Source organism: Haliotis rubra, unplaced genomic scaffold (genome assembly GCF_003918875.1).
Source record: "Haliotis rubra isolate DU_JTF1 unplaced genomic scaffold, ASM391887v1 Scf627, whole genome shotgun sequence".
Lineage (NCBI taxonomy): Eukaryota > Metazoa > Mollusca > Gastropoda > Lepetellida > Haliotidae > Haliotis > Haliotis rubra.
The window spans coordinates 37462-64074 of NW_025767332.1; the positions used below are offsets into that span (position 1 = coordinate 37462).

General features: G+C 42.5%; 1 protein-coding gene across 1 annotated transcript; it reads right to left on the reverse strand.

The window, feature by feature from the left end:
* Positions 1-2182: 2182 nt before the first annotated feature.
* On the reverse strand, positions 2183-24735 carry LOC124256392 (C-type lectin lectoxin-Lio3-like). Its single transcript, XM_046690398.1, has 4 exons — positions 24651-24735; positions 9430-10219; positions 3426-3611; positions 2183-2683 (listed from the first exon to the last, which is right to left on the reverse strand). The coding sequence occupies exons 2-4, from the start codon at positions 9734-9736 to the stop codon at positions 2457-2459; spliced, it is 720 nt and encodes a 239-aa protein (XP_046546354.1). The 5' UTR covers positions 9737-10219; positions 24651-24735; the 3' UTR covers positions 2183-2456.
* Between the last annotated feature and the right edge of the window lie 1878 nt (positions 24736-26613).

Genomic DNA, 26613 nt, shown 5'->3' on the forward strand with positions numbered 1-26613 from the left:
TTGCTTCTGACCCGGATCCTGATGGGTTGCTTCTGACCCGGATCCTGATGGGTTGCATCTGACCCGGATCCTCATGGGTTGCTTCAGACCCGGATCCTCATGGGTTGCATCTGACCCGGATCCTCATGGGTTCTATCTGACCCGGATCCTCATGGGTTGCATCTCACCCGGATCCTCATGGGTTGCATCTGACCGGGATCCTCATGGGTTGCATCTGACCCGGATCCTCATGGGTTGCTTCTGACCTGGATCCTCATGGGTTGCTTCTGACCGGGATCCTCGTGGGTTGCTTCTGACTTGGATCCTCATGGGTTGCTTCTGACCCGGATCCTCATGGGTTGCTTCTGACCCGGATCCTCATGGGTTGCATCTGACCCGGATCCTGATGGGTTGCTTCTGACCTGGATCCTCATGGGTTCCTTCTGACCCGGATCCTCATGGGTTGCATCTCACCCGGATCCTGATGGGTTGCTTCTGACCCGGATCCTCATGGGTTCCTTCTGACCCGGATCCTCATGGGTTGCATCTCACCCGGATCCTGATGGGTTGCTTCTGACTTGGATCCTGATGGGTTGCTTCTGACCCGGATCCTCATGGGTTGCTTCTGACCCGGATCCTCATGGGTTGCATCTGACCCGGATCCTGATGGGTTGCATCTGACCCGGATCCTCATGGGTTCCTTCTGACTCGGATCCTCATGGGTTCCTTCTGACCCGGATCCTCATGGGTTGCATCTCACCCGGATCCTCATGGGTTGCATCTGACCCGGATCCTCATGGGTTGCTTCTGACCCGGATCCTCATGGGTTGCATCTGACCCGGATCCTGATGGGTTGCATCTGACCCGGATCCTCATGGGTTCCTTCTGACCCGGATCCTCATGGGTTGCATCTGACCCGGATCCTGATGGGTTGCATCTGACCCGGATCCTGATGGGTTGCATCTCACCCGGATCCTCGTGGGTTGCTTCTGACCCGGATCCTCATGGGTTGCATCTGACCCGGATCCTCATGGGTTGCTTCTGACCGGGATCCTCATGGGTTGCATCTGACCCGGATCCTCATGGGTTGCTTCTGACCCGGATCCTGATGGGTTGCATCTGACCCGGATCCTCATAGGTTACATCTTCCTGGGGCATGTTATTTTATGGATGAAATGCATCCCGCTAGTAGCATTGATTGGGGTGGACGATTCTCTCACGCACCGTCGGGGATTCATGAAATTCACAAGGACTGTAATCTCTTGAAATCGACTGGGATATTCTAGAAACTAAGGAATTAAACTCTATACAGTACGGCGCCTTTCATAACTGCGAAGGCCCATCATGGAGTGGAACCTCGATCAGCGGATCATGGAGGCTTGCGGCGACGCTCTTTAGAATCCAGATCAAACGTCACACAACTGACCACACCGAACTGTCATTGTGCCCACCCGATCCACCTTTAAGTCACGGGAACGCTGGGGTAATGTGACATCCTACCCGTTCCCTGTGACCAGCCAGTGGTATGCTGGGATGGATGAAGACAGGTCGAGCAACATTTCTCCATTACGTTCGACAACGAACTTTGCAGGGTATATGCAAAGTGTAACATAGAACATCACGGCGTGCGTTCGAATTTAAGATAAATTCAAGTCATCGAGTCTATGGGATACATATGAAGCTGACATTGAAAACACAGCAGTCTGACTAGAAGTGAACAACGACAAAAGACCATACATTCAAAATAAATATTTTGTACAGCAATATCCACAATTAAGTGTTGTAAGCTCTCAGGAACCTAATGCAAAAGAATTAAAGAAAGATTGGCGAATGGTTAAATAAATATATATAATGGTAAATCATATATTTCTTTGGAGCACTAACCTAAATATATATATTCCCGATATTATCTTGGTTTGTTAGCTGAATTGTCGTTAAACGCCATACTCAGCTATCTTCCACGTATATGGCGACGGTCTGTACATAATCGAGTCTGGACCAGACAATCCAGTGATCAACAGCACGCGCATCTATCTACGCATTTGGGAACCGATGACATGCGTCAGTCTGACTACCCGATCCCGTTAGTCGCCTCTTACGACAAGCATGGGTTACTGAATATCAAGTTTAACCCGGATCTTCACGGGTCAATCTGATTAGAAATTTAAATATACAGATCGAGGACCTCTTTGCCAAGTCGTTTGATGGTAAGTTTATACTGTTTACAATATTCTACCCCGCATAATATCTGTAAGACATGACTTAAAACACATCGTGTCATAATTCTGACTGGCAATGTAATATTCTTTGTGTGTGTGCGTGCGTGCGTGCGTGCGTGCGCGTGTGTGAGTGTTGGGTTGGTGTGGTGTGACGTAGGAGCCGTCACATAATAGTCAAAACATGTCACACTCCGACTGAATTAAAATTTGTTCCTAAACATGTCTGCTGAGTTTGCCCGACCCGTGGATCAGCCGGACCTAGATGACAGAGTCGATCTGACAGATGAAGCTCATCAACTCCGTACAGGGGATGTCGTTCCACTTGAAGTAGAAGAACCAGGCTATAGCGAGACACCGCTCTGTGGGGGAGCTCGGTTCGGTTGACGCCCAGTTGGTCCACGTAGCAACGTCGCCGTCTCCCCACTTGTACTGACCTTGAACGTCAAGGTCGTCGGCGCCAATCATGAAGTGAGTCTCACGAACGTCTGTAACAGTAAGAGAGTAAATAATGTTTGAGTAATTACAGCTTAGAAATAGTTAACAAAAAACACGACGAAGACAAAAGAGATAGGCTACATGCACACAACTCACATGGGGAATCAAACCCGGTTTTGAGGCTAACGAACGATAGCTTTATCCACTAGACTAAAAGGGCCGCATGTATACCCCACTCAGACACAGCATACTGACTCCAGTGATCAACAGCATGAGCATCGATCTACAGGAGCGTAGCTACCATAATTTAAAAAAAGCCTGGGCTTACACGATTGTTGCTAAAAAGGCTGGGCAAGCCCTAAATACTATCGAAATATGAACCTTTGTAACCTATCAGGCTTACAAGAAAAAAATGGCTTGCTACGCGCCTGATCCATGCAATTGGGAACCGATGACATGTGTCAACCAAGTCAGCGAATCTGACCACCCAATCCCGTTAGTCGCCTCTTACGACAAGCATGGGTTAGTGAATCTCACGTTTAACCGGATCTTCACGGGTCAATCTGATTAGAAATTTAAATATACAGATCGAGGACCTGTATGCCAAGAACACAAACTTCAACGGCATCATTTGATGCTAAGTTTATACTGTTTACGATATTTGAAGAAAGATAAAGATCTTCACTTAATTTCTTTAAGGAGGGAGTTACCTACTCTTAATAACTGGCAGTGACGAAATACTATTTTTAATTTGACGGTTGAATATATTTTGACATGAGGATCAAGGCCTACCTGATGAGGCTCTGAGGAACTCGAACATGTGGAATGATATATCTGCGTCCTTGACCTTGAGGAGGGTGGCGCCCTCTGTCTGGCACGTGACCTTGGCCTGATCGTACGTCTGTTTCTCCATATGGACCTTGTAACACAGGACTGGTGACCGGTGCATCACGTAGCCAGCGTTATCTGGACAGCGAGCTGAGAAATAGAAAATAGCATCATGATCGACCGGAAATTTAGATTTGTTTCCTATAGCATCTCAGTATACATGAACCTGTCGCTATATCATCCTTAGTGATCCACGGCATTATAACTCCACCGTATGATCATAAGTACCCTGGACCGTTCATTACGAGATTCGTTTTAGAAATGACGTCATCTCCATCACACCAATCACTAAGCTCAGATTTCCTCTCGTCCTTGAGAGTAGTTTGACTGGGTGGTCATTTTTAGCGCCATGTCTTTCAATCGGACTGAAAACGAAGCCGTAGTTGCGAATGAATGCATTGTGCGTATCAAAAGATATAATAACCAGCATGACTGGCTGTGTCACCTTCGACACTTGCCAGGTCTCTCAAATCAGCACTGTTGGGAGGGTCCCTTTAATTAATCCGGTTGACGCACTGTATGTATCAGGGTCTGGGTGGTCAGTCTCGTTGACATTGTTTTTTGCGTGTCACCGTGCGCCGACGTCGTTGATTGGTGCTCACTATATCAACCACTGGATTGTCTAGATCTGGTCCAAAATTGTATTCTGTTCAGGTCGAAGTTGTACGGATGGGGCAGATGCTAAACAACAGCCAGATGATGCGTATCTCAAACTAAATCATTTGATGTGTGGAGGTATTTTTGATGATGGTTACTTTTTGTCAATGTTATGTGTTGTGATGTAACCTCACCCAGCAGTATTCAATACATCAGTATATTTGTTTATTTTTTAATCAAAACTTTCCGGAGACATTGATTATATCAATTCTGGATCACCTTCGCCAGGAGTGAGTAAGTGAGGTTTAGATTTTACGCCGCTTTTAGCAATATTCCAGCAATATCACGACGGGGACACCAGAAATGGGCTTCACACATTATGTCAAAGTGGAGAATCGAACCTGGATCTTCGGCGTGACGAGCGAACACCTTAACCACTAATCTACCCCACCGCCCCACCGCCCCACCTTCGCAAGGAGCTACTGATCTGTGTGCCATCAGTGTTAATCACGGGCCTGTGGATCACACACGTGACTTGTAACGAATGTAAACACCTTCGACCTAGTGCTGTAGTCGCTGTCAGTGACCCGTATTGTATCGATTAACTAAACCCACAACATCGATTACGCAGCCAGTGGGCGTGTCTGGGTGATCACGTTGCATGTTTTGTGGTATTTCCGGTAAATAAATCATGAACTAAAATACACATTTATTTTTCTCAGACTTCTGGAACAATAAGCGCCTTCAGAATCGATTTGCGGGAGGAGAAAGTGGGTTTTCACGCTAGCTAAACTGAGTTTACGGATGTTATGTGCTTGTTCGTTTTCTGTTTATTAAATCCTACCAAAGGTTGCATGGACAGATATTCTTTCCCTGAATCCCAACGAAACATTTCTCAATGCTCTCTACCTCTACACATCTTGATGCAATGTTTTAAGCTCGTAATGATGTATATAATCTCCCTGAGGGTGCTTTGATTAAACAAGTTTCATGAAGAAAATGTGTTGAAAGTCAAGCAAGTATATACTGAACCCTTGCTGCGAAGGAGTGAATTTTGTTTTATGCCGCTTTCAGCATATCTAGTAAAAGCGCGGTGGGGGGCACAGGAAACGAGGTTCACACATTGTACCCATACAACAGAATAGAACCCAGGACTGCCATGTAAGGCACCTGCGCTTTGTCCAGTAAGCGTCCCCGTCTTACCTCGATACTTGAAGTCCTGGGGGCAGAAAAATTCCAATCGAGCTACCCGTAGTTCAAGAGTTCAACCCTTACTAGACAATTGTGTCAATACGTATTCGACTGTTATGTTTCCTGTTTCATTGTACATAAATAAAAAAACATAATGTCAAAACAACCCTTTAGAAATAATTGATGCCCCAATCGTTTCACTGGAGTTAATCAGCACTATTCACCATTCTTGTCGCTTTCGCATCTATAACGACCAACAATATTGCCGATGTGACGTTAAATATTAACTCACTCACTCACTATAAGGACCAACCAGCATCTACATCAGTCAAGTCGACCAGAACATCCTTGTGGACGTTCCTCTAGCATTAAGATAAGACGCTCCGATCAACTCAATATCACCCCCTGGAACCACTGTCCTGCAGAGGTGCAGTGATAGGGTGACTGTCCGCCTGTGTTTGCAGTGATCGCGTGCTTGTTTTGACGGTAAATGTAAGTTCGGTGTTAAATATCTAGTCACCATTTGTGAAAGACGAACAATATCATTAAAATATTAACATTTCACGAGTGCGAAGGTTCTGATGGTTATTTATAGAAAGTTTTAAGTTGCTAGGTTAAACATGAAGAAAGCAATCAGCGATTATCGGCGGAACATACCTTTTCACGTAGACAAATACTAAGTTTATTTGAAATATAATTTCATTTTTCTTATGCATGACATACACAGTTAAAGATTATCACCAACAGTAGCTTCTGTGAAAAGAGGAAGTCATTCAGGTGAAAATTGAAGAAGGTATTGTACAAAATGTATTCAGTGAAGTGATCGCGGGATTACAGTGGACACAGAATTCAGTGATCGGAAATTTGGAATATGCAGTGATCGGAATTTTCTGTACACCTTTTCTTAAATTTTATCGAAAATATTGAATAGGTGGGTGTTTCGATGTAACAAAGTATATTTTCAATCAATTTCAGACTTAGCAACATGGATGAGAAGGTTAGGTGTGGATAGTGCCCTTATATGGATGACTTTTCTACAGTTGTGAATCACTGTGTGCAGACACATTTAGATTTGAAAATAAAGACAATGACCAAAACATTTAATATAAACAAAGGCAAGAATCAGAATTTATGACATTCTACTAAGCGAACATGAGGGTACAAAAAAGACATTACACATCTGCAAAACATTAAATCTCTATCTATATAGTACATTCAGACACAGAGCCCTCTAGGCGAAACAGCGAAGCAGAGGGGCCGGGATATATCACCAAATGTCAAGCAGAGGGGCAGGGATATATCACCAAATGTGAAACAGAGGGGCCGGGATATATCACCAAATGTCAAGCAGAGGGGCCGGGATATATCACCAAATGTCAAGCAGAGGGGCCGGGATATATCACCAAATGTCAAGCAGATGGGCCGGGATATATCACCAAATGTCAAGCAGAGGGGCCGGGATATATCACCAAATGTCAAGCAGATGGGCGGGATATATCACCAAATGTGAAGCAGAGGGCAAGGATATATCACCAAATGTCAAGCAGATGGGCAGGGATATATCACCAAATGTCAAGCAGAGGTGCCGGGATATATCACCAAATGTCAAGCAGAGGGGCCGGGATATATCACCAAATGTCAAGCAGAGGGGCCGGGATATATCACCAAATGTCAAGCAGAGGGGCCGGGATATATCACCAAATGTCAAGCAGAGGGGCAGGGATATATCACCAAATGTGAAGCAGAGGGCCGGGATATATCACCAAATGTCAAGCAGAGGGCAGGATATATCACCAAATGTGAAGCAGATGGGTCGGGATATATCACCAAATGTCAAGCAGAGGGCCGGGATATATCACCAAATGTCAAGCAGAGGGGCCGGGATATATCACCAAATGTCAAGCAGAGGGGCCGGGATATATCACCAAATGTGAAGCAGATGGGCCGGGATATATCACCAAATGTCAAGCAGAGGGGCCGGGATATATCACCAAATGTCAAGCAGATGGGCAGGGATATATCACCAAATGTGAAGCAGAGGTGCCGGGATATATCACCAAATGTGAAGCAGATGGGTCGGGATATATCACCAAATGTGAAGCAGAGGGGCCGGGATATATCACCAAATGTCAAGCAGAGGGGCAGGGATATATCACCAAATGTGAAGCAGAAGGGCCGGGATATATCACCAAATGTCAAGCAGAGGGGCCGGGATATATCACCAAATGTGAAGCAGATGGGTCGGGATATATCACCAAATGTCAAGCAGAGGGGCCGGGATATATCACCAAATGTGAAGCAGATGGGCCGGGATATATCACCAAATGTCAAGCAGAGGGGCCGGGATATATCACCAAATGTGAAGCAGATGGGTCGGGATATATCACCAAATGTCAAGCAGAGGGCCGGGATATATCACCAAATGTGAAGCAGAGGGGCGGGATATATCACCAAATGTGAAGCAGATGGGCAGGATATATCACCAAATGTCAAGCAGAGGGGCCCGGATATATCACCAAATGTCAAGCAGAGGGGCCGGGATATATCACCAAATGTCAAGCAGAGGGGCCCGGATATATCACCAAATGTGAAGCAGAGGGGCCGGGATATATCACCAAATGTCAAGCAGAGGGGCCGGGATATATCACCCAATGTGAAGCAGAAGGGCCGGGATATATCACCAAATGTGAAGCAGATGGGTCGGGATATATCACCAAATGTGAAGCAGAGGGGCCGGGATATATCACCAAATGTGAAGCAGAGGGGCAGGGATATATCACCAAATGTGAAAGTTGTGAGGATGTTGATGGGAAGTTGAGTATGACGCGTATATCCGTGAAATGACATCATCGATACCTGATGTGATGAAAAAACTTCACCGTGCTGATCATATCACATACTTCGTTAGCTTTCTGAATCTTATAGGCACCGGAACCTTTTCACATTTCCTTTTGCCAAACGTGTTTAGTATTGTGACTGAATTTAGTCAAGCATACAAAATATTCGGATTGGTCTGTGACCCCCGACACTACTCACAGATATTTGTAGTTGACCAACTAATCGGGGTACACCAGAAATGGGCTCCACACACTGTACCCATGTGGGGAATCGAACCCTCGTCCTCGGCGTATTGAGCGAACCGCTTTACCCGCCAGGCTAACCCAACGCCCCAGTGGTGTTGAAGCAAAGCTAAACACACCCCTTATAGTATACACACATGCGAAATGACTAGCTCTGCATCAGTACTGAATAAAATTTTGTTTGTTTCATTCTGGACAGTAAACATGGGTGTTTACTTCATTTTGCCCTATTGTTCATACGCTGGTTCATTCAGAACATTAACCTTTTCAAATTAATACGAGGTGAATATGACTTCAGTGACACGTACAGTGGCACGATGAACAGGTGTATTACTCACATAAAACATCACTCGGTGCGTAAATGAAGTCAACAAGTTGTATTGCAGAAAGCCGCTATGAATGCTATGTACCCTCACCATGTTTAAATAAAAAAGGGAGCCAAGATCCCAAAAAAAGGACAGGGCGCCAAATAAAAAGGGGAGGGCGCCAAATTAAAAGGGGAGTGGGGCAAACAAAAAGGGGAACCAAATAAAAAGGACAGGGCGCCAAATATAAAGGAAGCCCAATAAAAGGACAGGGCGCCAAATAAGAAGGAGAGGGCGCAAAAAGGGGGGGGCACATAAATAGGGGAGGGGGGAATAAAAAGGACAGGCCACCAAATAAAAAGGACAGGGCGGGCACCACATAAAACGGAGAGGGCACCATATAAAAAAAAGGAGGGCGCCAAATAATAGGGGAGCCAAATTAAAAGGCCAGGGCCCCAAATAAAAAGGACAGGGCACCAAATAAAAAGGACAGGGTGCCACTTAAAATGGAGAGGGCGCCAGATAAATAGGGCAGGGCGCCAGATAAAAAGGGAGCTCGCCAAATAAAAAAGGGAGGGTGCCAAATAAAAAGGGCAGGGCGCCAAATAAAAAAGGACAGGCGTCAAATAAAAAGGGGAGGGCGCTGCGCACTTCTAAAAATGCCTTGGGAAACGCCAGGTGGGAACAGTGCTGTAGCAAGGCTTCTCGATGTGAATATGGGTGTTTCTTTATTACCTTCCGTCATCTTGAAATACCAAAATCCATGATGAGATGTTGCGTCTCCAGGCGTGATAAACAAGACGGAGTGAAGCTGGCACACCTTATCTCCCTTGCTGTAGAAGAATGACCCACACTTGGGATCGTTGTAACACTTGACGGCGCACCACGTCAGACTGAAGGCACCGGTGAAACGGTCAATCAAGTAGGTCGTCATCAGCTTGTTGTCAAACTGACCCTGACGTAAACCTAGACCGTCTCCTTTCGCATGATTGGCCAAACACAATAACAGGAGGACCAATGGGCAAGGCGGAATGGACGACATTTTGAAAGTTCAACTTCGGTGGAAACTTGGTGCCAAGTAAAACGTTCAACAACACTTTAGAAAATCTATTGTTTGTTGATCACATTCAGACTGTTTGAGAGACTGAGGTTCTGTACCATTGACTAGAACGTCATCTTTGTGCCAATCATAGGTTCGCTACCTGCCGTAACCCTCTCAGCATCTCTGGAATGACATCGATCTGGTTGGACCGTGACGAGACAAGCCGCAAGGTCGCCCTGTCAGTATATCCCCAGGCTCTGAGAGCTAATTTAAAAGATAACTGATATTTCTTTTCAAAGTTGTTTCTCTGACAAACTAAACAAATGTCAAGGTTTTTACGTATGCTCATCTAAAATGTATTGATGGGATTGTCGTTTCAGTTTTGTCGTGACTTGATATTGTTTCCATTCATAACGCTAGCTGAGACGCAGAATAATGGGTCTGTTGTCTCGGCGAACCGTGGCTGCTGAGTCCGACAAAGATCTGCAATGGAAGCAAAATAGATGAAAGGATGAAATGTGTTCGATATTCACTTTCATCATCGACAACATGTTAGCGTTATTCAGCTTTATGGACACATTGCTTTGGTTTCAATGACAGTGTAAATATTACTAGAGTAACTTTGTAGTCTCCCATGTTATCGTTACACAAAAACGCCGCTTGTGAGTACCACTAATTTGTCAAGTGAATTTTTAGTGTGACACTATTTTTTTACAGCAGTCGCACGACAGGAGTACTACTGCTGTCTATTTTTAAAAAAATATTTTCCTCCAGTGAATGTAACGTTCAAAGGTTTCATTTCTTACAAATGTAGAATGTATTACAATTCTAAAAATCTCTTAACAACAATTTAACTGTTAATCTCTTCCCGACGGTTAACCATAAACGACTTGACGATGGTCAACCATGAAACGACTTGATGGTTAACCGTTAAACGACTTGACGATGGTCAACCATGAAACGACTTGATGGATAACCATAAACGACCTGACGATGGTCAACCATGAAACGACTTGATGGTTAACCGTTAAACGACTTGACAACGGTTAGCCATAAAACGACTTGACAACGGTCAACAATATAACGACTTGACGACGGTTAACCGTTAAACAACCGGACGACGGCTAACCGTCAAAAGACTTGACGACGGTCAACAATAAAACGACTTGACAATGATTAACCATTAAATGACTTGACTATTTATGTCAACTATAACATAAACTATGTCAGTTAGCCGGACCACCCGATTAAATAGGTCGCCTAGTATAACAAGGATGGATTCAAACCCGTACCTACACGGTGTACCTACAAATTGGGTAACTAGTATGATGTATAAGCTTAAAACTACAAAACCATAAATATCGAAATAGTGTTATACTTAGAATACTTTAAACCAAACGGAAAGCAGCTTACACCATGTAGTGTAATCTTGATAATTCAGTGTTTACACTCACGAACAAGAGCGTCCTCGATAATCTCCAGGGTATACGTCACGATCACTCTCCACTGTCGTCACGTATGCCCTGGAGATTATCGAGAATGGAACAAAAGAGGTTTTGTGTTTATTTGTAACGAACCCGTGAACATCCGGGTAGAATTAATCTTAAGAAACCCATGCCTGTCGCAAGAGGTGGCTAACGGGATCGGGTGGTCGAGCACACTGACTGACTGACTGAGTTTTGGTTTTACGCCGCTTTTAGCAATATTCCAGCAACATCACGGCGGGGGACACCAGAAATGGGCTTCACACATGTACCCATGTGGGGATTCGAACCCGGGTCTTCGGCGTGACGAGCCAACGCTTTAACCACTAGGCTACCCCACCGCCCTCAGGCACACTGACTTGGTTGACATAAGCCATCGTATCCCAATGTGCGTTGAACGATGGTCATGATGGTGATCACTGGATTGTCTGGTCCAGACTCGATTATTTACAGACCGCCACAATATTCTGGAATATTGCTGAGTGCGGCGTTAAACAACAAACTACCTTTGACAAGTGACCTAGTCGTGTTTAGAGCCATAAATAGCTTTTGCTTTGCTTCGACATGCCAGAAACCTATGATCGCGAGTCGAATCCCGCTTGACTCTGAGCATGTTTTCAGGAAGGTGTCCGTGTTAACCGTACAATATCTGCATTAATTTGGGTTTTCCTCCACCATTAAACAGACCGGGCACTGAAATGCTGTTCAAAGCAGCGTCACACCAACTCACTCACAGAACTACATTCATGCTGGGTTTCTTCAAGTGAAAATTGGATATTACCAGCTACTTTGCATTGAAATGAAATTACTAAGTACTATATATAAACACATTAAAATCTACTTGAGAGCAACATAGAGATACAACTGCTTATGCAGACATAAAATATCAAATATTCCTAGTAAAATGCAAGGTGTCCTTATAGATGTTTGCTTGTCTGTTGTTTCACAAAACGGTTGTTAAATGACTTGGTAGATATTAAGAAGACTTAAGTTCATCTTCATTTCCTTACTTGCGTCACTTACGAAACGAAGCCATGTTGGCAAATGGGTACCGGTTATACATGGAGATATGATACAATGGATAATCGAGGGTGCAGCCAGTGCAACATCAGCAACTGAAAACCTTGAAACTCCATCACCCTCATGGGAACGTAAAACAACAACAATAATGTAATTCATACGAATATTCCCCGAATTCATTTGAATTCTGATTGCTGCAGTTTTATTCATATAATCACATTGATAGAGTACTTGTGATATTGATTTATTTACAAAACACGAATATAAAACATATAATCAGTCATCTGTTACGAACGATAACCCCCAAGAGAACATACAGTAATTTAATATGCTTGGAGGTATTTACTGAGACCTATTGAATGAATGTGATAATGACTCAAATTGACCGTAAGTTTGTCAATCGGTATTGATGACGGTGAGGTTCGCTGATATGGTATTAACGTTGCGTACATGATCATTGCTATTATATAGCGACGTCCATGCAAGCGTATGTACTTGTCAGGCCTGCCCCACTGAGATAAGGTGCCTCTGTGCCATAACACTATTAGTATATTTACTTAAGAAACCTTTTACAAAAATATGCATGAACATTTTCAATTACTAGTAATTTACAACGGGTTGTTCCCCAAACCTCTGCCCATAACAATGTATAGGTACAATTGCTGTATCAAAGGCTTTAAGCATATTTGTACCTGAAATGTCTCCAAATGTCTTTTGATGGTTATCCAAGGCTGTATCAAAGGCTTTAAGCATATTTTAAATATGAAATGTCTCCAAATGTCTTTTGATGGTTATCCAGTAACATACAGACCTTAGGAGCTTGTGGAGTAAACAACACTGTCTCTTGGTCCAAGAAAGTGTAGGTGTGAACAAAACCAAAATATATGAAAAATATCAAAGTCTTTTCTTTCCCCTTGAACTACCACCTAATGACGAAATGCCTTTACGGGATACCATTATTTTTTATTTGCTCAAATATATGTTCATACCAGTACTGTATCTATCATTTTTCGTAACTGATCTGTAGTATAAGATACCCCTGAAACATCGTCTGCAAAAAAATAGTAGTCTGTCATACAGACCCTGAAACAAATATACCCAAGAAAGCCCATGCACTTCTGGAATATGTAGCAAGTCTCGATTTCCACAGTTGAAAATGAAGAAATGGCTGCTTTTCATTATATTTTATTATTTTTATTACGAACTGCTTTTTCTGTAAAATATGTTCATTTCAGAGACTAGTTGTTAGTCTAAAACAGAGCTGCCGCACGAGGCAATTGTGATGACTATACCTTTCTGCCATTTTTAACAAAAATTCTAGATAACTGATTTATGAAAATGACAAATATCAACGGGTCAAAAGTAATTTGTTAGTCCATTTTCTGTTCGGACACAAACTGACACGTTTAAATACATTAACACTACAAAGTTCATAAATGCACCTCTCATCCCAATGTTAATTAGACTCTGGAACAAAACTTCAAGGTTAACGCTATCAAATGCTTTTTGTAAAATCAATGAATATACAACAAAACGTTCCATTTGTTTTAGACAGAAATTTCTGTATCATAGCTTGCTACGATATATCTGATCTATAGCGGAACAATTTGACTTTAGTTTCATACAAATATAGTGTCACACCAAATTTTTAACTATGTGTCTTACACCAAGACTCTACGAGGGATATCCCTATATAGGTATCAGGGACATGGATCTTGCCATTCTTGTGAAGCGGACAGTTTATACGTTTTCCCTCCTGTTTTGGAAATGTCCCCACGTCAAACATTTTATTGAATGTAACACATGTTATATTTGGATTACCCTTTCCTAGTAAAGTACAGATTCTAGTACTTCTGTTGGGTTGAGTCCCATCCGGGATTCGAACCCACACCCTCAGAGTCAGGCTCCTAATGGCCAGCACACAAAGTCTAACCTAACCCGCTCAGCCACCGCGGCTTCCACTTTTACTAAGAAAGTGTAATCCCAAATATAACATGTGTTACATTTGACAACTTTCTAAATGGCAATGTGTATTCATTGTATTAAATTACACAGTTAAAGTAGAGGGTTATACAGTTCTTAGTTTCTTTCAGTAATTTTCTTTGGATTCCATCAGATCCAGGTGATTTGTCTGCTTTAGTCTTTTTACTAAATATGTTTCATCCTCTGACAAAGGTGTGTTTAGATCATTCACATCACCGTCATCTATTATAGTGTTTGGTCTTGGTGTTCATCAAGCAATGTAGAATAGTTGAAGCTGACATCTTGAACAAATAGCAGTTGTGTACGCCACTGTGTTATAGTTCCGGAAAATGTTTTTGGTTTTCTTGTTCGACTAATGGTTTTCGAGAATTATATGGGGTTATGTCTTGCAAGTCTTACCTAACATAACATAAACAGTTCCCGATAGCCTGGAAGCAATATATCTTTCGTGTCCACATAACAAAGCTTCTGATGTTTTTAAAGTAGACTGCCAAAGGAAATTTATTCGAACATTCCTCATTTATATTAATACGATTTTTGTGTATTTTAGCAATGGAAATTTAAAGTTAAAGTAGTTCTAGATGCAGCTCAAAACCTCCATCACATTTACGGTCCATGTGACGTCCAGTTGAAGTAGCTTCAGCTCGAGTCAAATGTACCGAGCCTGCTTGTGGTGTTGTTTCAGTGTGATGGAATTCCCAGCCTCACAGAGGTTGTTACCAGAGGTCTGAGTAAACACCTTCACGCCATTAGAGTTCAGAAGGCGTTTCTCAGTTGGGTGGCCTTTACAAAGTGATGACGTCTTGGTGCAACCAGGACAACTTTGTATTCTTACGGTGAGGCAGAACGCTGTCGACCACCTGCATATACCAGAGGTGATTACAAACGGTCTGAGTACAGAACGTTAATCCGATAAGTGTCCATAGGCAATTCTGAGTTGGGTTGCCTGTACAAAGTGATGACGTCTTGGTGCAACCAGGACAACTTTGTATTCCTACGGTAAGGTAGAACGCTGTCGACCACCTGCATATACCTGAGGTGATTACAAACGGTCTGGTATCGATTTCATGATACGCTGTCCCCCTTTGTCGGACACATGAGACGCTTGTAACGTGGCGTTGTGATGACATAGTTGTAAGGATGTCTGTTGATCGGTCCAACAACGTCTTTAACGCTGAGGGGATATAAGTGCATTCTGTTGTTCCAATCCTCACTGGCAGATGTAGCTGTGGTCTCTCATAATGATGTGCAATTCTGTCACAATACATCAACACATTTAATCCCAAGCACCACGGATGCATCGTACCGATCACTGCATGCCTCTGACCGTCAATAACAATATTCTGCAGGCGTTAACCACTTATCGTGTACCTGAATGTTTCTATATTAAATCATTCGATGAGGTTTATAAAATCGAAAAATGATCCCTAGCCAGTTTTCTGTGGTATACCTCACAGGGGGTTGGCTAAACAAACTTAAAACTCCCCAGGAGTTAATAGATGTGAAGGTCAGTCAGTGACACGGTCGACTACATGTCATTGTGTCTCAATTGCATGTTTTTGACGCACATGTAAGAACGCTAAATCGCTTTACCGTTTCATTGTGATGACACAGTTAATTGCCCCAAGCCTGAATCGGCAGACTGGAATGAAATTACCACTTTTTTCATCGTTGAATAACTTACACTGTGGGGAGATGAGATAAAGCACTTCACATAAAAGTGCCAAGGTATGCTTCATCTTAGTTTGGTTTTAGTGCTGAAATGGCTAATTTAATTTAACAACAGTTTACACTTTACATACACGTCTAAGGTCGGTCTTGTCTGACAGCGTCGGCTATTAAGTGAACGATTTCTGATTTCTCCTGAACCAAAAATGCGCTAGTGACCTGGCTAGGTTTGAAAAGAAACTGAGAATCGTTTACACAGAAAATGGAGCCATTTTCTTGTCGGTACACTTTCCGCGGGAATCCGGTTAGAACAAGCAGCTTATTTCTGACGCTCCAATCATTCAGTGCTCTCTGTAGCCGGTTGCATCATTTGTGTTAAATTATGGATGAAAGTTAGGACTTACGGCTGTGTGTGGTGCTCTAGTTAAGTCCTCTTGGTGTTTTGTGTTTATTTGTTTTTCTTCTGATATTGCTTTTTGGTGTGTGTTTTTAAGAATCACATAAAATAAGGTCTTGGTCTGAAAAAACCTGGGTACATCGCATTACGGGTTATGTCAGAACCACCTTTCACTCGTCGAGACAGAGAGTCCCTCACCAGATCAGGAAAGCGACAGTCGGAATGTGTTTTCCTGACGAAATTTGGGAAATGTATAGCAAGATACCCTCATTTAATTAATTAAATGTTAATGATATATATGATGTTACAACATCTTTAGTTAAAGGTAAGCCGTTTTAAGTAAGGCTGCCATTAAATAATATGAAATGACAGTTTAAGGGATTAATGTATCCATTAGTTAATGAAGTTTTGAAATGACTGATTCTCGGTCAGTTTTCATTATTTACTTCTGTCCCAAACTAGATATTAAAACAAAATTGCACTTTAAAACAACTGCACAGGCTGCCATCTTTTTCGAGACTAAGGTAAAAATGGTTTCTCATTTATTAATGGAAAGAGGATACATCAACTGAGGATGTCTCTGAGATCTCAGAGAAATGTACATTACAATTTCTCAATTCTGACAATAACGTCTTCTTAATGTCCCTGCAACCAGGTCGAAATCATATATCGAAAACATGCCGCTGCTCTATGACACCAACTGCAGCTTGAACTGAAACTGCCATACACCCTTATATATTTCAAAGGTGAGCTGAAAGCACATCTGATCCATAAATGTAGCAGTGCGTTTGTAAATAGTATATATACTCTCCCAAAAAAGAAACGCATCATGAAAATAGCAATTCATGTAGCAATGAATTAAAACGTGATTCAGTTTACAAAAGGTTTTGCTCTGTTTATGAGTCCTATGGTGTTTTTGTTTTGAAACATCACAACAAAACGCACCATCCGTAAAATACCTGTATTTAACAGCATGATTTTCAATTTCGGCGTGTAGTGTCACAGAATACACAATTCACATGCAATACACGTGAAAGTTGGGAATCAGATAGTCTCAATGATGGGTATAAAAGGTTGATCGCTGTCTGTCGATTATTCACTGTATTTGGAATATTGTTGACGAAGCTCAAAAGGTTGACGTCTAAGTGAAGCCAACCGTCATATCGCCATTGGTTTGCTTGAAGCTGGCCAGTCTCAACGTGCAGTTGCCCGACGCATGAATGTTCACCAAAGCACCATTTCACGGCCCTGGGAGAGATATCGCCGGCAGAATTCGGTAGCAGATGCCCCTCGTAGTGGGCGACCTCGAGCGACCACTGCGGCGAAGAATCGCTACATCCGGGTACATCACCTGCGTCATCGAACAGCTACGGCGACCAGTACCGCTCGACAAATACCCGGATTGAGGAGGCTTTCTGCACAGACCGTCAGGAACAGGTTGAGAGACCTTATTTGGGCTCTGTGCTTCGACAACAACATCGTCGACATCGAGTTCAATGGTGCACCAACGTTCAGGCCTGGAACCTACCGAATTGGCGTAGAATCTGGTTCAATGATCAATCACGATTTCTATTGGAACGACGCGATGGAAGAATGCAGGTGTACAGACGTCGACGTGAACGTTTCGCCGACGCTTGCGTTCCCCAGGTGGACAGATTCGGCGGAGCAATGTTATGATGTGGGGAGAGATCACCTGCCGTAGGAGAAGAGATTTGGTGATGATCCAGGGCAACCTGACAGCTCAAGGGTACTGTGACGAAATCCTACGCCCACACCTCCTTCCAATCATTGATCGCCAGAGGGAGTTGTTTCAACAGGACAATGCCAGGCCCCACAAAGCACGTCACACTAGAGACTTCCTCTAGAACCACAACATCAATGTGCTCCCCTGGCCCTCAAGATCACCGGACTTAAACCCGATCGAACATCTGTGGGATGCCCTGGACAGACGGGTGCGACGCCGTAACCCTCAGCCCCAGACACTTCAGCAACTCGCACAGGCACTACAGGCAGAGTGGGCTGCGATTGGGCAATGCGAGATTCTGAGACTTATTCGTTCGATGCCGAGGCGATGCCGTGCAGTTCTGGATGCCCACGGTGGTCACACGAGGTATTGACTTCAGCGCCACCACACGTCACCATGTGACACTCAAACTGACTTTCCTGGAGTTGGTGCCAAAGACGGATAAGTCTGCATTCCCAGTGTGCAATTTCGCTTTTTTTCCATTGACTCATAAAGCCTACAAGATGTTTCAAAATAAACATAACAATACAGTTGAAATTCCTATATGCGTTTCTTTTTTGGGAGAGTATATATCGTTAGATTTTAAAGAATCATCACATTAAACTTACATAAAGTAAATTAATAACCTAAACCTAAATATTTAACATTTATTTTCACTAAATACAATACTGGTGTTAACTTCAGCACTTGCACAGACCTACTCATAGGTAAGCTTGCATAGTTCAGCCTTTTCATTGTATATAAGTTCGAGGCTATTGTCACTCGGTCAGTAACAAGCTTGGCCTGTGAGTAGGGTCTTATTGTTGTCTGAGTGCACATGACCATTTCACTCATGTAGACACACTGGTCTAAATTTTTCGAACACCAACAACCCCCACACACACACACACACACACACACACCACCACCACCACCACACACCTACCCACCCGCCCACACACACACACTTTCAAAATTCCTGGATCCGCCCATGTATGCAGATTAAGCCTTGTTGTTATATATACACTCTCTCAAAAAAGAAACGCAACCCCTGGTTTTTTTGGTAATGTTTATATCAATTTTAACTGGTTATTACATTTGTATTTTTAAAGATAATGCCATGAAATTTGACATGGTGAACCTTAGGTCAGCACGGTATAAGGTAACAGTTAATGCAGGTCAGTATCGAACTCTCAATTTACGCTAGGGGGGCGTTGTCTTCAGTATCTCGTTGTAGAGCCACGAGCTCTAATCACAGCAGTGCACCTCCTCGGAACAGAACGAATCAGACGGCGGATGTTTTCCTGGGGGATTGCTCTCCACTCTTCCTGGAGTGCTGCGGCCAGTTCAACCAACGTGTGCAGTTGTGGTGTACATGCACGAACACGACGATCCAGCTGGTCCCACAGATGTTCGATAGGATTGATGTCTGGCGATCTGGAGGGCCACGGCATCACGTTGACGTTTGAATTCTGTAGGAATGCCACTGTTGCACGAGCTGTATGAGGGCGGGCATTGTCATGTTGAAACAACTCCCTCTGTTGGTCGATTATCGGCAGAAGATGTGGCTGTAAGACGTCATCAATGTACCGTTGTGCCGTCAAATTGCCACGAATGATGACCAAGTCTGACCGTTGGTTGTAAGACATGGCTCCCCATACCATGATGCTTCCTCCTCCAAATCTGTCGACCTGTCGAACGCAGTTCGGTGCAAAACGTTCATTTGCTCGTCTATAGACACGTTGTCTACCGTCACGTCGTTGAAGAAGAAAACGAGACTCGTCACTAAACCAGACTCTTCTCCAGTTTCTTAGGGTCCATCTCCTTACGTTAGTACACCACCTGAGACGTTGGCGTCGATGTTGGCGTTTCAAGACGGGCCCAACAACTGGTCTTCTTGCACGTAAACGGTTCCTGATGGTTTGGGCCGATACTCTCCTCAAACCTGGCACCTGTGTTGCAGTGATGGTGGGTGTGGCATGCCGATTACGTAGGTGGCTGAGTCGAATAAAGCGATCCTGAGCCGGTGTGGTGATCCTAGGTCTACCGCTCCTGGGACGATCTTCAATTGCATGGAACTGTGTGTAACGATTCCAAAGTCGTGAGATTGTTGTTTTGTGTACGTTTAGATGACGGGCAACTGTTCCAAAGCTTTCCCCGGCCTCAATGCGACCAATGGCAATATTTCGATTTGCTGTACTCAAACGGGGCATTTTCGAACTTGATTTGCAGAGCAAATTATGAGAGAAAAATTACAAACTACGCGTGCTTTTAAAACCCTCTACATGAACTGTGTTTTCAACGATTTGCACGTGCAACAGGCTTTTAGCATTTTGTACATGACAATTTCGCACTTTCTCAAATAACACGGATACAAAGGTCATCATGTGTGAAAATGGTTCCGTTTGGGAGCTTATACTGATCAGATGGGAACGTATTAACAGTATTTTGAAGAAAATTCTAATTTACATTCACCATCTTTATTCTAGAAATGATGTCAGATATTTAGATAGGGGTTGCGTTTCTTTTTTGAGAGAGTGTAGTATTTTAGCTAGCATTGCATTATTATATTGTAATGTAGTCTTATTAAACTTTTTACTTGTGTATTTGACAGGTATACGCCAAGGTACATTATAGAATATATATATACATTTTGTATATATAAATGGATAGGAAATATCCTATGTAGTATGAATGTATAGTATTTAGGAAATGTATAATGCATGTATTGTGTACACGCTAACATAAATGTAGTGAGTGAGTTGGGTTTTAAGCCGCTTTTAGCAATATTCCAGCAATATCACGGTGTGGTGTACCCATGTGGTGAATCGAACCCGGGTTTTCGGCGTGACGAGCGAACGCTTTAACCACTAGGCTACCCCACCGCCCTAACATAACTGTAACTATTATATATTTATATATAGTATATCTATTTTGGCAGGGCTAATCACTGTACATCTCAGAGGCATTCACGCCTGCGTCCCTGAGACGAGGTAATCTGTTTATGTTTAATTGCATATGCGTGAATATAAAGTGTAATATGTTTGATCTAAAGGAATTTCTTAAAGCTTATATAGAAATGATCTGTAAATCTTAAAAGTATTATAAGGAATATTGTTATCGTGTGTCTGTGTACTGCCTATTTCCATGATGTTTACGACTGAATTATGTATGTTTTAGGGCAGATCTTGACTACTATTCCTTTCCAATAAATCCCTGGAACCCAACAAGTACTCCCTTGTCAGAGAGCCGCTGTTACATAAATACTACTGCCAGTCATGAACTGTTCTTTCATATCACGCTAAATATTATTGGCTATGAAGCGCTACTCAGACTGACTGACTGACTGAGTTTAGTTTTACGCCGCTTTTAGCAATATTCCAGCATCATCACGGCGGGGGACACCTGAAATGGGCTTCACACATTGTACCCATGTGGGGAATCGAACCCGGGTCTTCGGCGTGACGAGCCAACGCTTTAACCACTAGGCTACCCCACCGCCCTAACATAACTGTAACTATTATATATTTATATATATTCACGCCTGCGTCCCTGAGACGAGGTAATCTGTTTATGTTTAATTGCATATGCGTGAATATAAAGTGTAATATGTTTGATCTAAAGGAATTTCTTAAAGCTTATATAGAAATGATCTGTAAATCTTAAAAGTATTATAAGGAATATTGTTATCGTGTGTCTGTGTACTGCCTATTTCCATGATGTTTACGACTGAATTATGTATGTTTTAGGGCAGATCTTGACTACTATTCCTTTCCAATAAATCCCTGGAACCCAACAAGTACTCCCTTGTCAGAGAGCCGCTGTTACATAAATACTACTGCCAGTCATGAACTGTTCTTTCATATCACGCTAAATATTATTGGCTATGAAGCGCTACGCAGACTGACTGACTGACTGAGTTTAGTTTTACGCCGCTTTTAGCAATATTCCAGCATCATCACGGCGGGGGACACCTGAAATGGGCTTCACACATTGTACCCATGTGGGGAATCGAACCCGGGTCTTCGGCGTGACGAGCCAACGCTTTAACCACTAGGCTACCCCACCGCCCCGCTACTCAGAGCATCCACTGGAAAGATGCGTGAAGATCCGGGTTAGAATTGATCTTCAGTAACCCATGTTTGTCGTAAGAGGCGACTAACGGGATCGGGTGGTCAGGCTCGCTGACTTGGTTGACACATGTCTTCGGTTCCCAAGCGCAGATCGATGCTCATGCTGTTGATCACTGGATTGTCAGGTCAAGACCCGAGTATTTACAGACCGTGCGGCGTAAAACTAAACTAACTCCTTCACTCCAATGGAAAGTTTTCCGCCCATAACCCCCGGGTTTTTTTAAAATTCTATGCCTAAAAATAGATGGTTTTTTATAAAAAGCCTACCCTAACCCTTAACCTAACATAATGCTGAATCTAAACCCCTAAACCCTAACCCCTATAAATAATTACAACAAGTAGAATGCATTTCAAGCGGGGCTTACCGGCGGAACTCTTACCCATCCACTTGTAACTGGGATTATGCGCAACACTGAAAAGACCCTGTTTAGATCAACAAATCTAACCACGTCCCTTGTCCTATAATTTTGACGCATTTCGACCAAGACACGTTTAGGGTTGGGCTTAACATCTAAACGTGTTTACGGTCGAGATGTACGAAAAACCCTAACCCAAGTTCATTGGAAACGATGATAGAATGTAGGTTAGGCAAGGGCCTGTAAATGTGATTTGCGGATCTAAGTTCAATTGATGAATACATGATTAAACATATGTTATACATCCTATACATGGCTGACTCAATGCCAAATGAAATGCATTTATTTATATATGTTTAGATTTTAAGCGTGTTTAGACTATTATGATAATACTGACAATATCAGGCACGTATAAATATTTGTATATTATGGGTATTTTGTGAATAGATGGAAAACGATACTTCATTGCGTCTGTAAATGTGTATTCCGTTTGGGATTTAGACACATTCCTAAACATTTTAGATATAAACATGTAAAACATTTTCACATCGTAGAAAGGTATTCATTGTCTATAATTACGCGCACGAAATAAAATAAAGTGACAATTATAAAGTTTCTTTGTACGAGGTGTTTGTTTTACATCAACACACCTGTTATTCCTTTGTTCATAACACTTATGCACTGGTGTTCTGCTTTCATAGCTTTCTTTCTGAGGAGGACCGCCTCAATGGTGTAGTGGTTAGAGCGTCCGGCCGGAGAGCGGAAGGTCGCGGGTTCGATCCCCGGCCGCGTTGGTCACTGTTTGGCTCTCGGCATCAATGGGTACAGCAAGGACAGGCTGGATCGGAGTCAATATGATGTATGGGGTATTCATGCTTAACTGCGGCATAGTATCTCAGTGACCATGCACTATAAAAAACAGCTTAAGTCTGGGCTTGTACAAACAGCCACACATACACACGCATGCACGTCCTTATATGAGCGGAATATTCTTAAGTACGACGTTAAACCCAAGTTTACTTCGCCTTTCTTAGAATATTTGGAGATGCCAAGATTATGACAATCAAGCGTATGTCATACAACAATATTGACCATATTGACGGGGACTACATTACGGAACAGTGTTATTACAACCTACTGGAGCATGTTACAATTAAGAATGTCTTTACAGCAATTCTTTGCAGATTAATATGTTTACTGTGATATTATTACAAATTCTTCAGTTTGTAAACATTTACAATGATAGTATTACAATTCTTCTCAAAATTAACATTTCACAAAATTGTTATTATATAAAACTCTTCGGAGATTGAATCATTTGACAACTTTTTATATGTATATTTTATTTATCATCTTCCCAGATAAAAACATTTTAAAGGTCTATATTACAATTCTTCGCAGATTATAACATTGTATGAAAGTTGTTATTGCCGCTCCTACATTTTACAAAGATTGTATTACAGCTTTTCCCGAGATTATCACATTTTAAGTTCTAACGACAATTCTTTTCTGATTATTACATCTTACAATGGTATGATTACAAATATTCGTAAATGTGACATATTGTATCTTATTACAATTCCTCGCAGATTGAAACTTTATAATGATGTTATCATACCTTTCACAGATATTATTTAACAACGGCATTTACAATTCCGCCTTAAACATATATAATAAACTAACGGGCAAAAGAAACGTTACCAAGTTAAAATCACTGATATTACAAAACTTGCACATGCATGTTGCCCATACACCTGTTATTAAAATTCACTTTCCTTTTCACAATGGTGATTTATCTTTTTGTAATATCAATGATTTCGACTTGGCATTGCCCGTTAGTTTTTTTTAAACTTCGCACTGTTGACTTTATTTAAAATGAGTTGATTTAAAGGTTTGAAAGATAAGTAATCGGTCATTTTGATGACAGGATACGCTGTTCTCTCGACTCGTCCAAACTATTGGTGATCTCCCGGTACACCAGTCCTCTCTACTCGAAATGACAAACGTACACGTATGTAAATGTCACTGCAGCTCAAGGATATGACACAAAACATTTTGAGTGATTATCGTGTGTTAAAATTTTGCGTATTTAATAAAATGTTAAAATAGTTCATCACATTACTAAATACAAATTTAAAAGTTTACCTTACCTGTTCCACCATGTGCCTTCTCCCTTAGAAACAACACAATGACAGTAACCGACCGCGTTTTGTTTTCTCAGGTGAGACTACAGCGTGACAATCTCACCTGTCAACTTAATTACAGGTAATAGCTGTAATGATCGCCGGCAATTTTCTCTACCATTTACGTTTCCACTACCAAGGGTTCAGCGCGACCAACTAGATAGCATCAGTTCACCACAACCCGGCGTCCTGATCATCAGCCGTGGTTGGTTCCATGATTTACCATATCGATCAGAGTCTTGTAGTTCCTCCTATAACGTTACAGGAATCGCGATGCCAACCATTCCATTGTCAAACACATTGATGCATTGCAATAAAAGTGCCTTAAAACAGTTTTAAAGTGAGTGTGTCATTGTTAGATCCATTTCTGACTAGGTGATGGATCACACGACCACACAAGTGATCAAAGGTTGAAGAAGTCGCAGAGTTGTTTCCCTCGGGGTGTTGGTGGGCGCACCTGATGGTGTAGACGCAGATCGATAGCGAGGATGTTTTTGTTGTAAGTGCTCCGTGGTGAAGTAGACAACGCTGCATTGTCCTTGTTCCACATTGAGAACACATTATGTGGATCAAATATCAAATTGGTGCATTGTCTTGATAACTATGATCATATACATTAATAGAGTGAGTGAGTTTAGTTTTACGCCGCTTTTAGCAATATTCCACGGGTCTTCGGCGTAACGAACGAACATCTTAACTACTAGGCTACTCCATCACCCCTCATTCATAGACAGTTACAAGTAAATCATTAGGTTCCCAACTCCCAAACTCAGGTTAAATGTTTGTCCCAAGTTCCTGCAGGTGAAAAGAATCGCTGATTGTGTGTGTGTGTCCGTCTGTGCGTGTGCGTGGTGATAGTCTCATGTGTTGGAAGAACAGATACCTTAAACCATTTTTGGGGGGAACTAAAGTGTATTACCTTGTTTCTGTAAAGATTCACAAGAAGTTCGTAACACTGTCTTTTGATGGTAATTAGCTTTCAGGAATCTAATACTACCTAATTAAAGCAGTGGTGTTGAAGGTACTATATTGATATGTGTTTGGAATTTTGAATTTACTAAAACAATTATAGACTAACAGTGAGTGAGTGAGTTATGTTTACGTCGCTTTTAGCAATATCACGGCGGGGACATCAGTAATGGGCTTCACACATTGTACTCATATCGGGAATCGAAACCGGGTCTTCGGCGTGACGAGCGAACGCTTTAACCACTAGGCTACTCCACCGCCCGTTATAGACTAACAGCAGAGTACAGAACATTGTGTCTCACATCACTCATTACAGTCCCATGGGCTTTTAAATACAGGAACTCTGTGTACGACAGGGGACACGACAGGCATGGTGCTAAGATTGGGTAGTTTGACGGGGCCAAGGGAAAACAGGAATTCGACACAGTACAATTTCAGGCGTTCTCAAAACCTGAAGATGCGGGTTAGAATTGGTCTTCAACGTAAGCGCGACTAACGGGATCGGTGGTCAAGGTCGCTGACTTGGTTGGCACATATCATCGAAACCCATTTGCGATGATCGATATTCACTGGATTGTCTGGTCCAGACTCGATTATTTGCAGACAGCTATTATTTTGCTGAGTGCGTGGTTAAACAACAAACACACAAACAAATCAGGGGCTCCCAGCCACCACGGCCAATCAATAACATTCAATCCGCAGTAATCTGCTATTAGTAATAACACTTTCTTAACCCGGCGTTTGCCATCTAGCGTTTGATACCTGGGTCATGAAGTACGCCCAGCGCTGCTTCCTTGATGGCATGGCGATAGGCATTGCTGGACAAGAATGGCAGCCAAGTTAATCACATCTGGTTGTTCCGTGACAAGTTTGTAATGAGCGGTATCACACTGGATGAATGTTTCTGATAAAGAACGCCATGATTAGCCAGTGAACAGGTTCATCATACTAACCCATTTTA